The sequence below is a fragment of the Erinaceus europaeus genome, chromosome 5 (assembly GCF_950295315.1).
Source record: "Erinaceus europaeus chromosome 5, mEriEur2.1, whole genome shotgun sequence".
Lineage (NCBI taxonomy): Eukaryota > Metazoa > Chordata > Mammalia > Eulipotyphla > Erinaceidae > Erinaceus > Erinaceus europaeus.
In genome coordinates, this window is record NC_080166.1 from 124,121,814 (window position 1) to 124,142,498 (window position 20,685).

Sequence of the window (20,685 nt, forward strand, 5' to 3'; positions counted from 1 at the left end):
TGCACAGCAAAAGAAGCCACTACCCAAACCAAGAGACCCCTCACAGAATGGGAGAAGATCTTTACATGCCATACATCAGACAAGAGGCTAATAACCAACATATATAAAGAGCTTGCCAAACTCAACCACAAGAAAACAAATAACCCCATCCCAAAATGGGGGAAGACATGGACAGAATATTCACCACAGAAGAGATCCAAAAGGTCAAGAAACACATGAAAAAATGTTCCAAGTTTTTGATTGTCAGAGAAATGCAAATAAAGACAACAATGAGATACCACTTCAGTCCTGTGAGAATGTCATACATCAGAAAAGGTAGCAGCAGCAAATGCTAGAGAGGTTGTGGGGTCAAAGGAACCCTCCTGCACTGCTGGTGGGAATGTCAACTGTCCAACCCCTGTGGAGAACAGTCTGGAGAACTCTCAGAAGGCTAGAAATGGACCTAACCGATGATCCTGCAATTTCTCTCCTGGGCATATATGCTAAGGAACCCAACACACCCATCCAAAAAGATCTGTGTACACATATGTTGTTGGCAGCACAATTTGTAATAGCCAAAACCTGGAAGCAACCCAGCTGTCAAACAACAGATGAGTGGCTGAGCAAGTTGTGGTCTAGATACACAATGGAATAATAGTCAGCCATAAAAAAAATGGTGACTTTAATGATTTTAGCTGATCCTGGATGGACCTTGAAAAATTCTTGTTAAGTGAGGTAAGTCAGAAACAGAAGGATGAAAATGGGGTGATCTCACTCTCTGGCAGACGTTGAAAGACAAGATCAGAAGAGAAAAAACACAAGTAGAACCTGAACTGGAATTGGCGTATTACACCAAAGTAAAAGACTCTGGGATGGGTGGGGGAGAGAATACAGGTCCAAAAAGGATGACAGAGGACCTAGTGGGGGTTGTATTGTTATATGGAAAACTGGGAAATGTTATGCATATGTAGCCTTGTTGTGGTTATTATTATTGCCGTTGTTGATGTTGTTCATTGTTGGACAGGACAGAGAGAAATGGAGAGAGGAGGGGAAGACAGAGAGAGGGAGAGAAAGATAAGACACCTGCAGACCTGCTTCACTGCCTGTGAAGCGACTCCCCTGCAGGTGGGGATCCGGGGGCTCGAACCAATATGAGGAATTTTTATGAAAGAAACCACACACCAATGAGCAGCGCTACCGTTGTTTGAGGAATGCTTATTACAGGAACCACAAATCAATGACCAACAAACTCTGCAGTTGCTTGATAGGCTCAAGTACTTTAATTTGAAATAAACAAGCAAGCCAGAAACAGCACCTAAGCAACGTTCGTATTTGGAGACATCGCCACATTCACGAGGAGTGATGCCAAAGAGCCTTCACTAAAGGGAGAACGGTGAAGATGTGTTCATTGCTGGGCGCAGAACTAGGATTTGACCAGCGTTGCCTTCCGGGTAAGTCTTGAGTACTTTAGGCTTCTTCAGTGTAACTCTTGTTGCTGAACTCTGCCTCGAGTAGAGGAGCGTAGCCTTTCCATAGTCTTCTGTACTGAAGGAGAACCAGCAACACCAGAAGGACCCCCACGGCCACCAGGATTCCCATAACCACTGAGAGAGTTACAGTCCAACCTGGAGTTTCTTCAACTGGGAGGAAAGCAGAAGAGAACAGCCTGCATTTGAGATTTCTGTCAGCTGAATTTTCTTCATAAAGAAGAAACCAATTTGCTTTTCGCACGCGTTTCTGTTGATAAAGCGAAGCCGTACTTGCCAGCATATAATGCAGCTAGCTCCTTCCCTTCCAGACTGTTTATCAAACCCACTCTAGTTTCCTCTTGAGGAAGTGGAAAGTGGCATCCTTTTATTTAAACACAGCTCACTGACCAGAAAATATATATATATTTTTACAATAAATCCTCCAAGGAATAACCCTTCAAGGAAGCCTATCACTGCTTTTGGGAGTTAGAAACTCACTTGTAAAAGTTCATGCTAAAATGGCACCTGGGGAGCCACAAACTTTATGTCCTTCTGGTGGGGAAACTCTGCTATTGTCTCTACCTTTGTCACAGGGTGAGAAGTGTGGAAAGCATCCCGGAAGGGTCGTTATAGCAGGAGACATTCAACAGCAGGAGCAGAGGAAATTAGTACCCAGTGAGATAGTTGTGTATATGGGGTGTTATGTGTGGTCTACACCTGCAGAGAGTAAACTTGAGTGGTGGAGCATTCTGCAAGTCTCTCTCTCTCTCTCTCTATCTCTCTTTACATATCTTCTTTTCCTCTCAATTTCTCTGTCCTATCAAATAAAATAAATTAATTAATTAAAAATTTAAAAAAGAAATTCTTGTATATAAAATTTGAATCATCCACAAGGTAAATCCAACCCTTCCCTCGGATACATTTAATAAGCACTCATCTGTAAACTTATGCTTCTGTTAGACCACTTCTATGCTAATTTAGTATTCTTTGAAGCTGACCTTATCCTGGGCCAGGTGTTCTTAAATTCAGTTTTTCTGAATTGGGTTTCTGTTCTCGACCCAGGATTTATCTAAATGTGAGTTTCTCTTTCTAGTCCTTCCCTTCTAATTTCATGGAGACCTCTGGCCCATTTCAAAGGGATTCCTGCAAGAAATTTTAATATTCTTCCTCCCAAAGTTAGAATATCTGGGTGATATAATAACTCATTGTTTATTTGTTTGACCAGAGCACTGCTCAATTGACTGCCTCTTGACTGTCCTGGGGATCAAACCTGGAACCTCTCCATGAAAGTCCTATGTTCTACTACTTCACTATCTCCCTGGCCTTCTGTTTATTTATTTATGTATTTTTTGTAGGACTTGCTATTCTGATTTTCACAGAAGCAATGCTACTTTATTATCTTGCCAGCAGTGAATAAGGATACCAACGTTTAGACATACTAGTCAACACTTGTTCCTATCCACTGATTTTGGCAGAAGTTACCCTAATGGGTAGAAAGTGGAACCTCTTATGATTTCTGGCAAGGTTTTAAGGCTCAGTAATCAGGTCTGTCTCACAGAACCAGCCCTCATTCATGCTAGTCATCTTCCACTAGAACCAGGCTTTTTAATCTAATTCCTCTAAGTGTGGCTTTCACAATTCATCTTCCTGTCCTTTTCAGTCCGTAACATTCCCTTTATTTTCCTCTCATCTAAGATCTGCCCATCTTTTCAAATCTTATAGTAGATCCTCTCCTTACAAGAATTTTTTCCCAAATTCCTTACTTCTTCACCTCAAGTAATAGTTATGTCTCCCTAGACAGGAGTGTCACTTTCTTCCTTAGACCAATAAATGAACATGCATTTGTATTTCTTCGTGAATGGGTATATCTGGATGGCTAGAGTCTCTGGAAGCTTGGCCATGCTCTGAGTATTTTGTGCTTGATGAGAGGGAGAGAGAGAGAGAGAGAGATATCACAGAGCTATCCTCAACTTCCCAAAAAGGAAATTTCAAATCAGCAAGGAGAACTAAGAATAAGTAGAAACAACCTGAGAAATAAAACTAAAAGAAAGTCCCCAGAAGTTGGAGACTCTGAAGTTGGGGAGAAAGAGAACTGTGAGCTCAGAAATCGTCTTTACCACACTGTGGGTTGAGAGAGAGAAGACAGAATATAGACACAAGCAGGTAAAGCCCCCCCCCCCCAGCAGTATGTTTTTCAGCTCCTTGGCACACTCACATTGTTGCTTTAACCTTTTCTCAACTTGTTCTAGGAGTCTTTACATGACACTAGGAGTTACACTGGGGCCTGGGGAAATTAAAAATGCATACCTGTACATACACTTCTCAAACACGTACCTGTATTTGGAGCCAAGTGGCAAAAGCTAGTAAAAATAGTCTACAATTTAAAGGCATGACTTAAAAAACACAAATTAAGAAAACAGAGACATGAAGCCCCATGGTAGCCTGCCTGATCTGTCAGCAGGTGAAAATTAAGCTCATAAACCCACCAGTTGGTGGTGGAAGGTATCTGAACTAATTGGAAAAAATGAGTCTAGTTACAAGATAACATAATGGTATAAAATAAACAAACAACAACAGCCTGGCTTTATTTAAAATGCATAGTTATTGTAATTTTTTGCATACCTCGTTGCATTATATTATAGCATTGTTTAGCTTGTTTATTGAATTTTTCGGTATTTTTTCAGTCTCCCCTTGAACTTCATGCTTGAGGCAAAACTGCTCTTGTTCACCCTAAACCCAGCCCTGCCTTCAAACAAAGAGTTCCACATCCTTGGAACTACTCCTTGTCCAACTGTGACTTATACAATTTGACTTTACTGGATAGATGGTTCAGACCATCACCGGTTTTTGATGTGTTCAGATCGCGCTATTAAATCAGAGATAGAGGTGTTCCTTGGTGAATAAGGTCTCCTGACAGTTTTCAGTTCTCTGTAACTATCACCCAGCCAGTCTCTTTTCTTGCCTTTATCTGGCAGTTTAAAAGCTCATGCTTCAAGGCTCAATAGCTATATATTCTAGAATAGTGCTGATAAACTTAAGGAGATCTGAACAATTCTGTTTAGAATTTTGGTTTATACAGAGAGAGAGGAGGAGGAGAAGAAGGAGAAAGAGAAGGAGGAGGAGGACGGGGAGGGGAAGAAGAAGAAGAAGAAGAGAAAGAAGAATGAGGGGGAGGAGAAAGAGGAGAACTGCTTTAGGAGACAAATGAATCATCTGTTTAGAAGTCCTGCGAGTTACCTGGCAGATCAATGGAATAGCTGTAGCCAAGTTGGTCTGCGGGTAAAAAGAATTCCTCATTAGTCACTGGAGGGAAGAAGGGGACCATGTTGTACATCCGATTATGACCAATGGGTGCCAGTTCCAGAGGCCAAGCATCCACAGGGGGGCTGAATCTTTTCAACCACTCATCAAAAACGGCATCAGTAAAGGAATGCAGTACCTGCAAGATAGTTGAACATGTGGTTAGCACGGACAGGCTGATTCGTATCAGAACAATCTGCAGATTTCAGGTGCAGGCAGGGGAGCTCTCCTTGATTTGCCAGAAACTTCTGTACATTTCAGCTGAACCTGGCTGACATACCCCCTAACATTTTTAAGTTTTCACAAATGTCTGACACAATTCTCTAAATAGGATCCTAAACCCCCTTTGCCAAGTAAACAAATGAAAATTCACACTGGAGCTATAACTAACTGGCTTGGTAGCATATGTAATCTTCAAGGAGTGTGTAGTTTATGGAAAAGTTTATAAAAAGGCAAATATAATGATAGACATATTTGATACCAAAGTCAACATTCATATGCTTTTTCCCCCTCCCCTTTCTTTTATTCATTTATCTGCAACGAGCTGAGGTCAGTTCACCAGACTGTGCATGCTTTAGAAGTACCATTTCACTTCCAGATACTCAGTATCAGCAGAATGGGCACGGTTGTGTTTTCCCAGTTTCATAGTGCAGCCAAACCAGTGGAAGAAGGAACAGGAGGAAGAGAGGGAGAGAGAGGAGAGGGAGAGGAAGGAAGGCAGAAAAGAAGGAAAGGAGGGAAGGAGGGAGGAAGGAAGGAATATGCACAGTACATCTAGATTTTTCTCACCAGGACAACCTCTTTCAGTATCCCTTTCATTTGAATTCTCAGGGTCCTGCCAGTGACAGAAAGTTTTAAGATGTTGTAATGTTTTTATTTTCTCAAGGAAGCAGCTAAAGTCCTTTTCAAATAACACAATTAATACTTGTTAAGAATATTTTCTCTTTTTTATTGGAGGGAGAATTAATGGTTTACTTAAGAACATTAATGGGGAGGCTGGGCAGTAGCTGACCTGGTTGAGTGCACATGTTGCAATGCTCAAGGACTCGGGTTCAAGCCCCCAGACCCTACCTGTAGGGGGAAAGCTTCTTAGTGGTGAATCAGGGCTACAAGTGTCTCTCTTTCTCTCTCCCTCTCTATCTCCTCCCTTTCCTCTTGATTTCTAGCTCTATCCAATAAATAAAGATTTAAAAATTTTAAGGGAAAGATCATATATTTAAAAAAAAATAATATTAGGGAGTCAAGCGGTAGCACAGCGGGTTAAACACACGTGGCGAGAAGCTCAAGGACCGTCGTAAGGATCCCAGTTCGAGTCCCCAGCTCCCCACCTGCAGGGGAGTTGCTTCACATGCGGTGAAGCAGGTCTGCAGGTGTCTGTCTTTCTCAGCCCCTCTCTGTCTCCCCTCCTCTCTCCATTTCTCTCTGTCCTATCCAACAACAACAACAAAAATAATAACCACAACAACGATAAAAAAGAATATTAATGGGAAAATCTCCACATTTATAGTCCCAACTTTGCAACAGGATTTAAATGGAACTTCAACCCTGCTTTTGTGCCAGGCTTTTAAGAGTTCCTCCTTCATTCCTAGACTATAAATTCAGGAAGCTCAGAGACAATGCCTACTTTCCCTGCCCCTCAATATCCCCAGCACCTGTCACTCCAAGCTTGTGATATCAGGGCAGGGAAGTGTTTATTTCAGTAAACACCTGTGAAGTGAATTGACTCATTCACTCACCATTCTGCCTTGTACCCCAATTATAACACTACTGGCATTGTAATAGAATGTTATTTATCTATCCCCTTTAGTAAGACTCTCAACTCTTGCAGATCAGAAATAAGAACTTTTCACTCTTGATGACACAGGTTGAGCTTGCACAGAAGTGATGCTTAGGGAGTCGGGCTGTAGTGCAGTGGGTTAAGCACAGGTGGTGTAAAGCACAAGGATCGGCACAAGGATCCCAGTTTGAGCTCCTGGCTCCCCACCTGCAGGGGAGTCGCTTCACAGGCGGTGAAGTAGGTCTGCAGGTGTCTCTCCCTCTCTCTGTCTTCCCCTTCTCTCTCCATTTATCTCTGTCCTGTCCAATAATGACGACCTCAATAATAACTATAACAATAAAACAACAAGGACACCAAAGGGAATAAATAAATATATATTTTTAAAAGAAGTGATGCTTAATATCTGTTGGCTAATGAATGTGTCTGGCAGAATACATTAATCTCTTCTATAATTCAGCCAAACGGGTTCCTATGTAGTTCACGTGTTTTTCTCAGTCTTTGATCATAGTCCTTCTGTTTTCTGACAACATAGTTTTTCAAGGACCAACTTGATTTTCTTTGCCTTGGGGAAATGTCTTCTTTGATGACCTTCAGTTTGTATTTTTTTGTTTTGTGTATTTATATATTTATTACCAACAGGGCTATTGCTAGGGCTTGGTACCTGCATGATAAAGTCACTGCTACTAATGGCCAGTTTTCCCCTTTCTTCTGTTGTCTGAGGTAGAGAAATTGAGAAGAAAGGGGAAGACAGAGAATGAAAGAGGGAGATGCCTGCAGCTCCCCTGCTGCAGGTGAAGACCAGGGACTTGAACCCTGGTTCTGGTGCATGGCAATAGGTATACTCTACTGGGTGTGCCACCGCCTGCCTCACTGTACTGGGTGTGCCACCCCCGCCTCAGATTTTTTTTGTTCTTTACACTTATTAACGGCATGGTCCTTCTAGATTGAAAAAACAAACAGACAAGAGGTTCCCTGGGCATAGAAAGATTCAGATTCAGCACTACAGGTGTCAGGTCGTTTTTGGAAAGCAAATTCATACAGTGCAAAGTGCATTGCTGCTGTTTATCTAGCAGGTAACATTTTCAGATCTTTCCTGTAAATTCCTTGTAGTTAGTTGTCTTGTATTTACCCCCCAACCCCGTTCAAGCAACAACAGTTGTCCTGCGTCTACTTTTGAGATTGCAGAAGGTATCAAACGATTTAATGGCAGAATTTATTTTTTTCCTGAATAGATTTATAACATTCATGGTAGAGATGAACAAGTTAAAATACAAATTTTAAGACCTAGACTTTTCTTTGATTAATAAGATTTAAGCTACAAAGGAATAAAAGCACAGAATTTACTGCACACGCCATAACTATGGAGGAATGCACAATGCTATAAATGGTTGACCTTTCCCACAAATAGACATCAGGAAAAGTCACCTCTGAGAAAAGGTCTTTTTTTTTTTTTTTGCCTCCAGGGTTATTGCTGGGGCTTGGTGCCTGCACTATGAATCCACTGCTCCTGGGGGCCATTTTTCCCACTTTTCTGCCCTTCTTATTGTAGCCATTGCTGTTGTTGTTTGGATAGGACAAAGAGAAGTGGAGAGAGATGGGAAAGACAGAGAAGGGGAAGTTACCTGCGGACCTTCTTCACTGCCTGTGAAGCCACCCCCTTGCATGTGGGGAGCTGGGGGCTGGAACTGGGATTCTTATGCGGTCCTTGCGCTTTGCACCATGTGCATTTAACCTGTTGCGCCACCCCCTGGCCCCCAGAGAAGAGGTCTTAATGCTGAGAAAGCAGCTAAGTGTTAGTTGTCATTGCAGGTCCCTGAAAAAGGTGCCTGCTGTTCTGAAACCTAGGAATTCCAGGTAAAGCTACAAGGTTCTCAGGTAGAGATGCTGCATTTATCCCCAGAGGCAGCCTGCAGAGCCCAGCAGACTCATGGTCTCAGACACGCAGCCCAAGTAAAGGGTAGTATGTCTAAAGGTAGCAAGCACAGCTGGCTGCTTACCCAATGTCCATTCTTATCCTTAGTATTTGCAGTAGTATTTGGAGTTTAAAAAGTGCACCAAGTTATCCCAGAGAGAGAACTGGAGGTTGCTTGCTCAAGCGTTGTAGAAAAGTTCAATGAAAATTCTACTTCCATTTGTTTTTTTGGTTTTTTTTGCCAGTTCCTGGAACATAGATGCGATGGAGGAATCTGCTGCAGCTATTTTTCCATCCAACAAACAAAATTAAGAAATGACACCCCTCACCAGCAATGGTCAAGTGATAAGACATGGCTTCCTTAAAGTCTATGGAGAGGGGCACTGGGGGGCCAGGGGTAGCGCACATGGCCCAAAGCCCAAGTACCAGTGTAAGCATCCTGGTTGGAGCCCCCAACTCCCCACCTGCGGGGGTGGGGGTCGCTTCTCAAGCAGTGAAGCAGGTCTGCAGGTGTCTCTCTTTCTCTCCCCTTCTCTGTCTTCCCTTCCTCTCTCAATTTCTCTCTGTCCTATCCAGTAAGAACAACAAAATGGAAAAAAAATAATAAAATAAGGCCTCCAGGAGCAGTGGATTCTTAGTGCAGGTACCGAGCCCCAGTGATAACCCTGGAGGCAAAAATAAATAAATTAATTAATTAATTAATTAATGGCTATGGAGATACTATACCATCCAGGAACACTGTGCTACGGGCATTGCTTTACAGAAAGAGAAAATACCTCTTTTTTGCTTAGGATTCTGTGTTTGGTTTTCTGTCCTGAGCAACTGAATCAGATCCTATGGGATACACAGAAGTGTCTGGGGTACTGGAGCATGTTTACCAAAGAGGGCCATATAGGATGTCCTGAACTTGTAGATACTATAAGTTCACATCACAGATAAAATCAAATCAGAAGAAGAGCCAGGGATTCTTCAGATACAGAGAGAGATCCAGATTCAGTGCTACAGAGGCAAATAGCTCTTGGAAAGTACCAGAGCCATCCAGTACAAAGTGTAAATATTAATAATTAAGAAAGGCATAAGACTCTAAAGCAGTTCATAATTTGGGGAGATAAAAGAACAGGGAAAAATAATCAGGAGAGATTATAGGTCTCAGAGGAACTATAAAACATGATACAATAAAGACTCTAATAGGAACTATACACAAAGTGCCCAATTTATAGAGTGTAGTTAAAAAAAGAAAAAGAAAGAAAAGCTAACATGTGCCAAGGTGCAAAGACTGCAATAAAGAAAACGCTGTGAGCTATGTGTGCTTCACTAGACTAGAAAGAAGAGCAATGCCACCTGTAGAATATGTTTTTGCCATTGCTGCTGTTGTTTTTGTTGTTGTCGTAGATATTGTTCTTAGGTGAGAGACTTTAAATTGATTTTAAGAGAATAAAGGTATCTTTTGCTGGAGCTAGTGAAAATGAATTCAGGGAGTACCTCTGTGAAGGCAAATTGTAACTTGTGTGTGATACATAAAATCAAGAGCAAAGTAAAAACACACTTTTGTTGTCTTATTTCTGCTTTAGAGAGGCATAACTATTTTTTTTTTATTAAAACTTGAAGGCTTCAGAAATGTGGTGACACATTTTGGTATATAAACTTGTTCTTCTTCAACAAAATAAGAGTGGGAAGGAAAAGAAAACCACTGAGTTTCAGCTTGAAGTCAGTATGGAAGAAAATATGATTACATGGGCTTTTGAGGTAAAATCATTGTAAATGTCACCCTTGCTGAGGAAAGCAATGAATCAGCAGATGCTGTGCTTACAGACGTAAAGAAACTTAATAAAACACAGGGGAAGCATACAAGTCTTTTTCAGGATTATTGGAGGGAAGAGTTGCTGTCAAACTTAACGTAAATGACTGTAAATCCAGATGACACACTGCTGACATGAGCAGAGGATTTGCATGGAGAGAAAGGGCTCCTTGGCAAACTGAAGCTGACTCCAAAGACATGTCTAAGTGACCAAAGTCCAAAGTGCACTGCTTGCCATGTGTGTGACCTAAGTTCAAGCCTGGCCCCCCAGTGCATTGAAAAAAGTTTCTGTGCTGTGATCTCTTTCTCTCTCTGTTTCTCTGTCTCTATTGAATAATAAAATAAAATGAAATGAAAATAAATAAATAAAATGTACAGTCAAACAAAAAAAAGTGACCAAAAGCTAGCATGCTGTAGTTTTCACCTCTTGAATACAAGTGTTACTATCCAAAAGATTCCATTTGCCACCCATGTGAATGTGATTCTATCAGCATGGTGGTGCTCTGGGCAGCAGAGAATTCGCTAATGATGGCTTAACAGTCATATGATGCATATACAATTCAACATGGGAAGTTCCTATATAAATTTTAAGGTATAGAATCTGGGAGATATTTCAGCTCATTAGAGCACCAGCTCGCATGCCAGAGCCTCAAAGGTCACAGATTCAATTTCTGGCATCATCTTATGCCAGAGCCGAACAGTATTCTGGTCCTCCTGATCCTCTTATTCTTTCTCTCAGCGTCATCATAAATTAATACAACTTTAAGCTAGAAATACATACAATTTTAGGTAGAGAGTATAGTTGGGGTTTGGAAAGGTACATTGGAACATTAGACTTACATACCTGAGGTATCAGAAGAGCCCAGGTTCAAACTCTGCCTAGACGATACCATATACCAGAGTGCTAGTCTAATCTCTTATGAAAATGCTAGATAGATAGATAGATAGATTTAAAAAAAACCATAAAACTAAAACTTGCATCTAATTTTCCACTGAGAGAATTCCTTATGACAATTTCCTAAAAGACCTTTAATCATACTCATTATTTGACGGTAATATATATATATATATATATATATATATATATTTTTTTTTTTTTTAAATCGTGTTCAGTTTTACTGAGGATTTGAAGCCATGAATATTCAAGATAAAATTTTTTTGTTATTTGTTTTTGTTTTTTTGACATTTCTGACTTTTTTTCCCCAGTGTTCTGCTCAAATCTAGCTTATGGTGGTGCTGGAGATTGAACCTGGGACTTTGAAGCCTCAGGCATGAGAGTCTCTTTGCAAAACCATTATAATATCTACCACCACCCCTGATTATTTTTTCTTTATTTCTTCTTCTTTGTATTGAGGAGGTTACTGCTTGACATTGCATTTATTGACACATGCATACAGTTTCACTATGTACCAGGCCCTCATGTCATGCCATAGTTAATCAATGGCCAAGTATTTATTTCACTAAGTAAGTTGTATTCAAGGAGGTGGCTACTTCACAGACAGTTCATTAAATGAGAAAGGCAACAACCAGAAAACAGGAGACTAGGTGGTGGCTCACCTGGTTGAGTGTACCTGTTACCATGTACAAGGACCCCAGTTCAAGCCCCAAGCCCCACCTGCAGGGGGAAGCTTCACAAGTGATAGAGCATGTACTGCCGGTGTCTCACTGTCCCTTTCCCTCTCTACCTCCCCCTCTCAATTTCTTTCAGTTCTATCAAATAAAGAAAAAAGGCCAAGGGACAGATGGTGGCCCACCTGGTTGAGCACACAGGTTATAATGCTCAAGAACCCGGGTTCAAGTCCCCCAGTCTCCACCTGCAGGAGGAAAGCTTCATGAGTGGTGAAGCAGGGCTGCTGGTATCTCTCTGTTTCTCTCCCACTCTATATCCCCCTTCCTCTCAATTTCTGGCTACCTCTATCAAGTGAAAATAAAGTTAATAACAAAATTTAAAATGGAAGAAAGAGAGGCCAGGTGGTAGTGAAGTGGGTTAAGCACACATGGTGTGAAGTGCAAGGACCTTCTCAAGGATCCCAGTTTGAGCCCCCAGCTCCCCACCTGCAGGGGGTTACTTCACAGGCGGTGAAGCAGGTCTTCAGGTGTCTCTCTTTCTCTTCCCTTCTCTGTCTTCCTCTCCTCTCTTGATTTTTCTCTGTCCTGTCCAACAATAACAACAACAACAATAACAACAAGGGCAACAAAATGGCCTCCAGGAGCAGTGGATTTGTAGTGTAAGCACCAAACCCCAGTTATAACCCTGGAGTCCAAAAAAAAAAAAGAAAACAACATAATTCTCCTATCCTAAAAAAAAAAAAAAAAGAAAGAAAGAAAGAAGGAAGAAAGGGAAAAGAAAGAAAGAAAACCCAGTGGGAGCAGTGGATTTGTCGTGCAGGCTTCAGTGATTAACTGATAACAGCAAAAAGGATGGAGGGAGAGAAGGAAAGAAGTAAGGGAGGGATGGAAGAGGGAAGGAAAGTAAGGAGGGTAGTTCGCCACACATTCTTGTAAAACTAGAAGATTATGTTTGTAGCGTAGCTAAGACAGGAGTTGGTATGTGAACAGTCATATAGCGTTCTGCTAACAAAATGTATTAAGCATCTATTAAATGTCAGACACTCTTCTAGAGGTTGGATGTGGTGTCAGTGGTCACGTTCTCTTCCCCTAACCTAGTGAAACTCACCAAATACAGCTGTGAATGGAACATTAGGTCTAGCTAAAAATGGAGTATCAAGAGAAGATGTCTGTGTTACTGATTTACATAGAGACTAGCTCACTTTCACACATTCATACATAAACCCTTAGTCCCCCCCCCCACCTTTCCAGGAGTTCTTATCTTACTTGAACACACAGATCACAGAAAAGCAAATGCAAATCGTTCTTTAACTGTGTGAACAGTAGTGACTGACCTTCATCTATCAGAAGAGAAATGCAAATTAAAGCTCACTGAAACACCATTCCCAACCATTAGATAGATCGGCAAAGATGGGGCAGTGGAAGAGTCCAGTTGATCCATGAAGGAGAGGGGGGTCTTCCCCTGCTGTTTAGCATGTAGGCAAGGTCATTTAATCTTCCAGAGGGCATTTTGACAATGTCTACCAAGATTTCAAAAGCATTTATTAAACCTTTGGCCTGGTGATTTTATTCATTTGACTCTTTACTGCAATATTGTAAAGCCACTTTCTCTGTCTGGGGGAAAGATGTCATCCTGAAGCAGTAAAACCACAGTAATGACAGAAAGAGAGAGAGAGAGAGAGAGAGAGAGAGACATTTAAATATACTCTGGTTTGTTTTTTTTTCCCTCCAGGGTTATCGCTGGGGCTGGGTGCTGGCACTAGGAATCCACTGCTCCTGGTGGCCATTTTTTCCATTTTATTTGACAGGAATGAGAGGAACTGAGAGAGGAGGGGGAGATAGAACGGGAGAAACGAGAGACACCTGCAGCCCTGCTTCACCACTTGTGAAGCTTTCCCCCTGCAGGTGAGTACCGGATGCTTGAACCCAGGTCCTTACACATTGTAACAGTTATGCTCAATCAGGTGCGCCACCATCTGGCCCCCAAATACACTCTTAAAAACATTATCTATAGGAACTGGGGAGGCAGTTATTAGTCTCTAACATAGTTTATTTCATGGAAGTTCCATGGACTACTTAATAGTCTGGTGGTGTCCCTCATTTCTTTTCTAGATCATATCTAAATCTAAAGTTGAATGCAGTGTTACTTAGCATTCTTGTAACCTAATCTTAGTTTCCATGATAAATGTGTACGTTGCCTTCAAAGTTACCTTGGGAATATTAGAATCATTATCCTTTTGATCACATACCACTTTGTACCTCTCTTGCTGAAGAGATTTCACAAAATATATTTTTAATAAATGTGGCGTGCAATGTATTTACATGAATAGCCCTGTGGACTTGAAATTCCAGAAGCTTTAACTTTGTTCATTTAAATGCTTTCACCTAGATCTCAATATGTGGGAGAAAATAATTATGGCTGAATTGGCTTCAATATAAAACTTTTTATAAATAGCCTGAAGTCATTGTGAATTCTGGAGCCGATGCCAAAACATTATTCCTCCCGTGCCTTCAAAGAAAGACTGTGACCTTTTGTCTATTTTACATACATGATGCCAGACCAAAGAAAAACAGCATTGTACATATTAAAGGTATTAAAATTAACAAAGCCAAGAGTGATTAAACAGCTAGGATCTTTGAACTACAACTAAGTCACAGGATTCTCCATTCATAAAGTTGTGATGTAGGCTTCCACCTGGATCAAGATGAGGAATATGGCCACAGAGATATCCCGGCTATGGAAAAGAGATGCTGTTCTCCTAGAGCAAGGACTGGCTAATTGAAGCCTGCAAGTCAAATAGAGCTACAACCCATTTTTATAAATAAAGTTTTATTAGCACACCGCATGCTTTTGTTTATGTATTGTCTGTGGCTGCTTTCATGCTCCAGTGGCAGAGTTGAGTTGCAGCAGACAGCATCTACCTGCACTGCCTGAAATGCATGCCCTCTGCCCGCTCACAGCAAGATGACGGCACTCTCTGTGTACTTAGTGGGCTTCCTCAAGAGAAGGAAATGAGAGCAGTCCTTATGTCTTAGGATGGCAAACATCTAATTACCTGTGTCACCATTATTTTCATTATTGGAATGAAAAAGGTTTAGGGTATAATGCTCATTTGACAGAAGATTCTGCTATTCTTCCCACACTATTCTGGAGTGCTTTGACATTTATAAATATAAGTCATGTGTCTGAATTAAATATTTGAAAAAGGATGTCTTCGTATGAACATACTTAGCCACATGGTGCAGATAAATACATACATACACACCACAGAATACAGAGACAGGCTGGGAAGACAGCACAATGGTTATACAAAAGACTTGTGCCTGAGGCTCTGAAGTCCTAGGTTCAAATCTCCAAGACCACCATAAGCCAGAGCTGAGCACGGTGCTTTGGTCTTTTTCTCTCTATCTCTCTCATTAAAATAAAATAAATAATTTTTTTAAAAAAGGAGAGAGAGAATACAGACATCAGAAACACTTTGCAGATGCTGAAGGTAAGGTGAAATGTGCAGTTACAATTGTTGAACAAGGCAGACATCCTCAGGAGAGAAAGATAGCAAGTAACCTCCCCCCCCCCCCTGCACTTTGCCCTTTATCTCTTGCTCTCACACAAATATCAAAGGCAAAGGACTATCAGAAAGAAAGAAAGTCTCCATCAGCTGCCCCATATCTGGAATTTCTACAATTCAACTATAATGTGCTTTCATAGATCTGAGTATCCAGAAAGTTGTCTGTATTTTTATACCACAAGAAGCTTAGAAGTATTTGTAGTGCTCTTCCCCCCCCCCTCCCCCTCCTGGGTCTCTGTGCCTGAATGGTGAATCTACTCCTCCTGGAGGCCATCCCCCATTTTTTTATTGATAGGACAGAAGGAAATTGAGAGGGGTAGGAAAGAGAGGGAGAAAGAGAGATACCAGTGGTACTGATTCACCACTCAGGAAGCTTCCCTCTTGCAGATGGGAAACAGAGGATAGAAGTCAGGCCCTTGGACATCTTACCTTCTCTTTTTAAAAAGTATAGATTTGTTTATTCAATGAGACGGGGAGAGAATGTTTCTCAGTTGCTCAGTTCAGGTACATGCAGTGCTAGGGATAGAATTTGGGGCCTTGGGAGTTGGACGGTAGCGCAGTGGGTTAAGCGCAGGCAGCACAAAGTGCAAGGACCTCCGTGCGTAAGGATCCCAGTTCGAGCCCCCGGCTCCCCACCTGCAGGGGAGTCGCTTCACAAGTGGTGAAGCAGGTCTGCAGGTGTAAGTAATAATTTTTTAAAAAGAGAGAATCTGGGGCCTTAAGCATTCCAATTCTGTCAGGGCTAGTCCAACAGCTTACATTTCTCTTCATAGCTCCCTCCCCCCCTTTTCCTGCATGGAGTAAAATAATAACAGTAATAATAACATCAACAATAATAAATCACCTTTGAAATAACTTTGAGTTTGCACAGCTGAGTAAATTGCCATAAGGCACAACTGTCTGCTATGGAGAACAGAGTAAGGAACCTTAATTAAGTTTTGGAAATTCAAAGCTAACACAGTTAGTTCTCTTACTCATTCCCACTAACTACCATAAAATGCACTGCTATTTTTATGAGAGCATGTATGTTGTACCTGACAGCTTTGTACTATGCAAATCTACTAAGATTTTTTTTTAAGGAGTCAGAACTTTCCCCACACCCACCTGGATCTGTTGATCACATTGTACAGAGATGGGGCAGACCTCTCCGTGTAGTTTAATGACGCCCCCAAGATCGCACAAGCTGGAGCTAAGTCGCACTAACTCGACTTGTAACCAGTGCTCACTTACCTGCTGCCTGCTCTCCCAGGAGTTAAGAAAGACAAACTGCTATAAACTCCTGGCTTTATGATGACACTGACTGGACTGAAATGTGTCTGCCAGTTACCTACACAGACCCCAAGCCTAATGTGACTCTTTGGAGTGAGCTTGATAAGGAGGTAAATAAATGAGGTCATAAGAGCAGCAGAGAACCAAAATGATAGCCATCAGGGTTAGGGAGGTGTCTGTCTCAGCAGTAGAACATAGGTCCCTGGAACCACATATGATAGAGCTAGGCAATTTCTCTCTCTCCCTCTCTCTCTCTCTCTGTCTCTCTCTCTCTCTGTCTCTCTCTCTCCTTAAAAAACATGCATATTGGTGAAGGGGAAGAACAAGTGTGCTCATTAGAGTAACATGCACAATGTAACAGTACAATGCATGTACTGAAAATGGTGGCTTGGTCTGTAGGTCAAGAAGAGCTCCATTGTGTAGTCTTGGCAGATCAAACCTGCCTGGCCCAAGGTTTGGGGTGTTTGTCAGCAAGGTTCTGTCTTAGCCCAGTTGAAGTCAGTATCTAACAGTAATGGCTGCTCCTTTCTTAAAACCTGAGACACTCCACAGGTTCCTCAGGTCCCATGGCCACAATAAACAGTGAACCTATGGAGTTCCTTCACAGGTGTGTCCCCCTTTGGTCTTTGGAAAGCACTGCTGACCTAGAACTGTGGAGCCTGACTTGTCTCAGGAAAGCAAGCCCCTGTGTGGATGAGGTTCTTAAACTAGTTAAGTTTGGGGTTCTAACATGTACAGTTCTGTGGCTACATTACTTTCTGCTTTTTTTTTTTTTTCTGTAAGTGAAACAGAAACACTCAAAGTCACCAAGGGCATTTAATCACAGTGAACTTAAAAAGCAACATGAGGCTCGTTCACTATTGACAGCAACTTCTTCTGCTGGCTACAGTCCCCTGCCACTCACTGTTATGGAGCTGGTTTACAAATCAAAGGACATCAAACATGGCTTTATTGCCAACTGAAGTCGTTTATAGTTTGTGTCCATCTAGTGTTCCTTCTCCACTTTCCTCTCTTCTACTGACTAGCAGCTACTTTTTTTTTCCTGAAGGGAAATCACTTATGGCTGTGTTTTGGGACTGGGGGTGGGGTACACACACTAACACTATAGCTCATACTGTTCCCCCACCCCCCCCCATATGTACATACAAAATAAAGTGAGCATGTGACCTCTACTTGACCAGTCTGAAGATCTCATTCCCCTTAACATTGCTGATTGGTTTAGGGAAGGTGGATAACCCCGGTGTGGCCAATCCTGGGGCTGTTCTCCTGCTGCTATGGAAATAGAGATGCTCTCTGCCACATGCTAAACCTGAACCCTGCACATCTATGGTTGCCTGTGATCAGCTTGGCTACCACAGGAACAGAAACTGCAGAGGAAATTAAAGACTGCGAGGTGGCATGCTATGTATTCCCCAGATGGAGCAATGCCTAAAACCAAAGGCACTCCTACGTCATTTAAGACCATATGTTGTTTATCCTTAATTAGTTTAAGTGGACTCCCTTTATTTGCCAACAGAAGAGAAGTTGGATATACCTTCAAGTTTGCACAGATACAACTTGATCGGCACTATCAGATTCTTTTCTGTATCAGTCGCCTTGTGGCCATGCATGCCTCCATCTTGAATAAGCATGTTCCTAGGCGGTGCATGACCAGGAAAGCAAGTAAAGATCACATCCTAGTAAGCTTCCTAACATTTATTGGCAAATAGCCATGGGATGAGTTAAAGAACCTATTCCTGGATGTCCAGGAGCGTATCAATGCTTTTCTGACAATTGTCTCTTGTGGAAAATTCACCCTGATGTGAACACCATGATATTCTGACAGCAGGATCCACTTATTTTCAATAAAGAATGTTTTGTAAAGTTGTGTAGGGCCAAGGACCAAACACCAGAGCTCAGGATTTTATGGGCTGCTTCAAAGGGGGCAACTGGCTGGATTTGGGGGGTTCTTGTTCTTCCTATAGTCCTCGTGGGCCCTACAGTCCTCATGTACGTCCTTGATGGCACCTGTTCAGCCTTTCTAGCCCACCATGCATTTTCAACACCACTCATGCTCCCATTGAAAAATTATTTCTCTTTATGCTAGTTTGTGATAGAGCACATTAAAATATGATGTCATTCCTAATATCATTATACTAATTTATGAACTTACCTCTGGACTTCAAGCTCCAGTCTAGGATCAAAGTGAATCCTCTCTGAAGCATGAGTTTCTCATGAGGAACTTCAAATACCAACCACTCCCTATGGTGTAGATTAAATTTAATTTATGCATATATTTCATTGTCCACTCAGAATAATGCATAAACCCTAACCTTAATCTTATTTTTTAAAAATGGCAGAAGGTAGATAGCATAATGGTTATGCAAACAGACTCTCATGCCTGAGGCTCCAGAGTCCCAGGTTCAATCCCCCGCACCATCATAAGCCACAGCTGAACAGTGGTCTGGTTAAAATAAATAAATAAAAGATTCCAGATATTCGCTGGAATGTTATTCATCTCTTCTGAGTCTTGGCACATACCACAAAAATGGGGTCATTGGCAGCAGAGTGTGGCAGAGCGCTGGTCCCATTCAAGAAGGAATGAACCAAATTATGAAGGCTCATCAGTGGAGAGTCCAGGGTCCCATCTGCCTTATCAAACCCTTCCAGGGCATTCCTGAGGGGGAAAAAAAGATCAGCACATCAGAAACAGTCATGGCTAGATATAGGTTTCTTTAAGGTGTTTCCAACCTAGATAACAGCCTTTTCATCTGAGACTGGATAGGAAAATGCAGAGTTCTGTTATAGCTAATTAAATAAGATATAACCACAAATTTTAATGAAGACCTAGAAGGGGAGGGAACTCTTACATCATTACTATGTCTGCTCTTGCTCAGTTATGTTCTATCTTTTGCCTTCCTAACTTTCTCCCATCTCAGGTATGAGCTTTTGGACAGTAGAGGCTGTGTTCTCTTCAGACTTAACTGTTAGGACTCAATACATGTTCAGTGATCAATAAGTAAATATTTGTTGAATGACTGTATACTCTTACATTCTTATTTCTTGACTAAATCGACCTGCAACTTGATAGGGGAAAACTCAACATTCTAAACTTATCTCAAAATTCCCTTGCCCTTTCTGCTTTTCCTGACCCCATTTTCAGGAAATTCTAATTGTCCATACCCGACCTCAGTGATTTTCAGGTTTAAGCATACATTGGAAGCACTGGAGGGAAAAAAATGCCTCACTTGCATAGTTTCTGACTTAGTAGGTATATACTGAGTCTTAGCCATTTGTACCTCTAACCAGCTCCCAGGTGATACCAGTTATGACAGTCCAGCTACTACACTTGAAGAACCACTCCCTTTGTTGGAGTTCATATGGAATGCACTCTGTTTTAATAGCATTTTTGTCACAACAAAAACATTAATGTGGATTCCTTTTCAAAGCAATCTTAAATGTGATCCCTTGCCTTACCCTGGCACTACTCTGAGAGCTCTATTCAACCTCAGCACAGACTCTGAACACTGCTATATTTAATACAACCTTTACATTGCAGCTCAGATGTCCTAATCTTTTTTGTTTTTCCTCCAGGGTTATCACTGGGGCTTGGTGCTATGACTCCACTGTTCCTGGCAGCCATTTTATTGGGTAGGACAGAGAGAAATTGAGAGAGGGGATGAGACAGAGAGGAAGAGAGAAAGATAGACACCTACAGACCTGCTTCACTGCTTGTAAAGCATGAGGAACCGGGGGCTCAAACCGGGATCCTTGTGCTTCAAACTATGTGTGCTTAGCCTGGTGCGCCACCGCCCAACTTCCTAGATGCCCTAATCTTTGGACAAAAATCCATCATACCATTTATAACATAGTTAAGCATGAAAGAATTCTATTTGGAAGACTGTAAATCTATCCACCATTCCTTTTATTAAACTTTGATTCATTTTTTGTTTAAAATATTATTTACATTTATATATATTTCTCATAATTCTTAAAACCTTTTTGGAGAAGCATTAATACTCTGTAGTCAGTGGATTTAAAGTTCAAGTATTGTAATGTCCCTC

General features: G+C 41.5%; 1 protein-coding gene across 1 annotated transcript in view; it reads right to left on the reverse strand.

The window, feature by feature from the left end:
- Nucleotides 1-1,236: 1,236 nt before the first annotated feature.
- The window catches only part of DCT (dopachrome tautomerase), a 47,111-nt gene continuing 27,662 nt past the window's right edge, over nt 1,237-20,685 (reverse strand). Inside the window, exons 6-8 of the mRNA XM_060191756.1 lie at nt 19,163-19,298; nt 4,686-4,887; nt 1,237-1,619 (exon numbers count right to left, since the gene is read on the reverse strand). Of these exons, the coding sequence (XP_060047739.1) occupies nt 1,447-1,619; nt 4,686-4,887; nt 19,163-19,298 (511 nt within the window). The 3' untranslated portion in view covers nt 1,237-1,446. The remainder of the gene's footprint in view (nt 1,620-4,685; nt 4,888-19,162; nt 19,299-20,685) is intronic.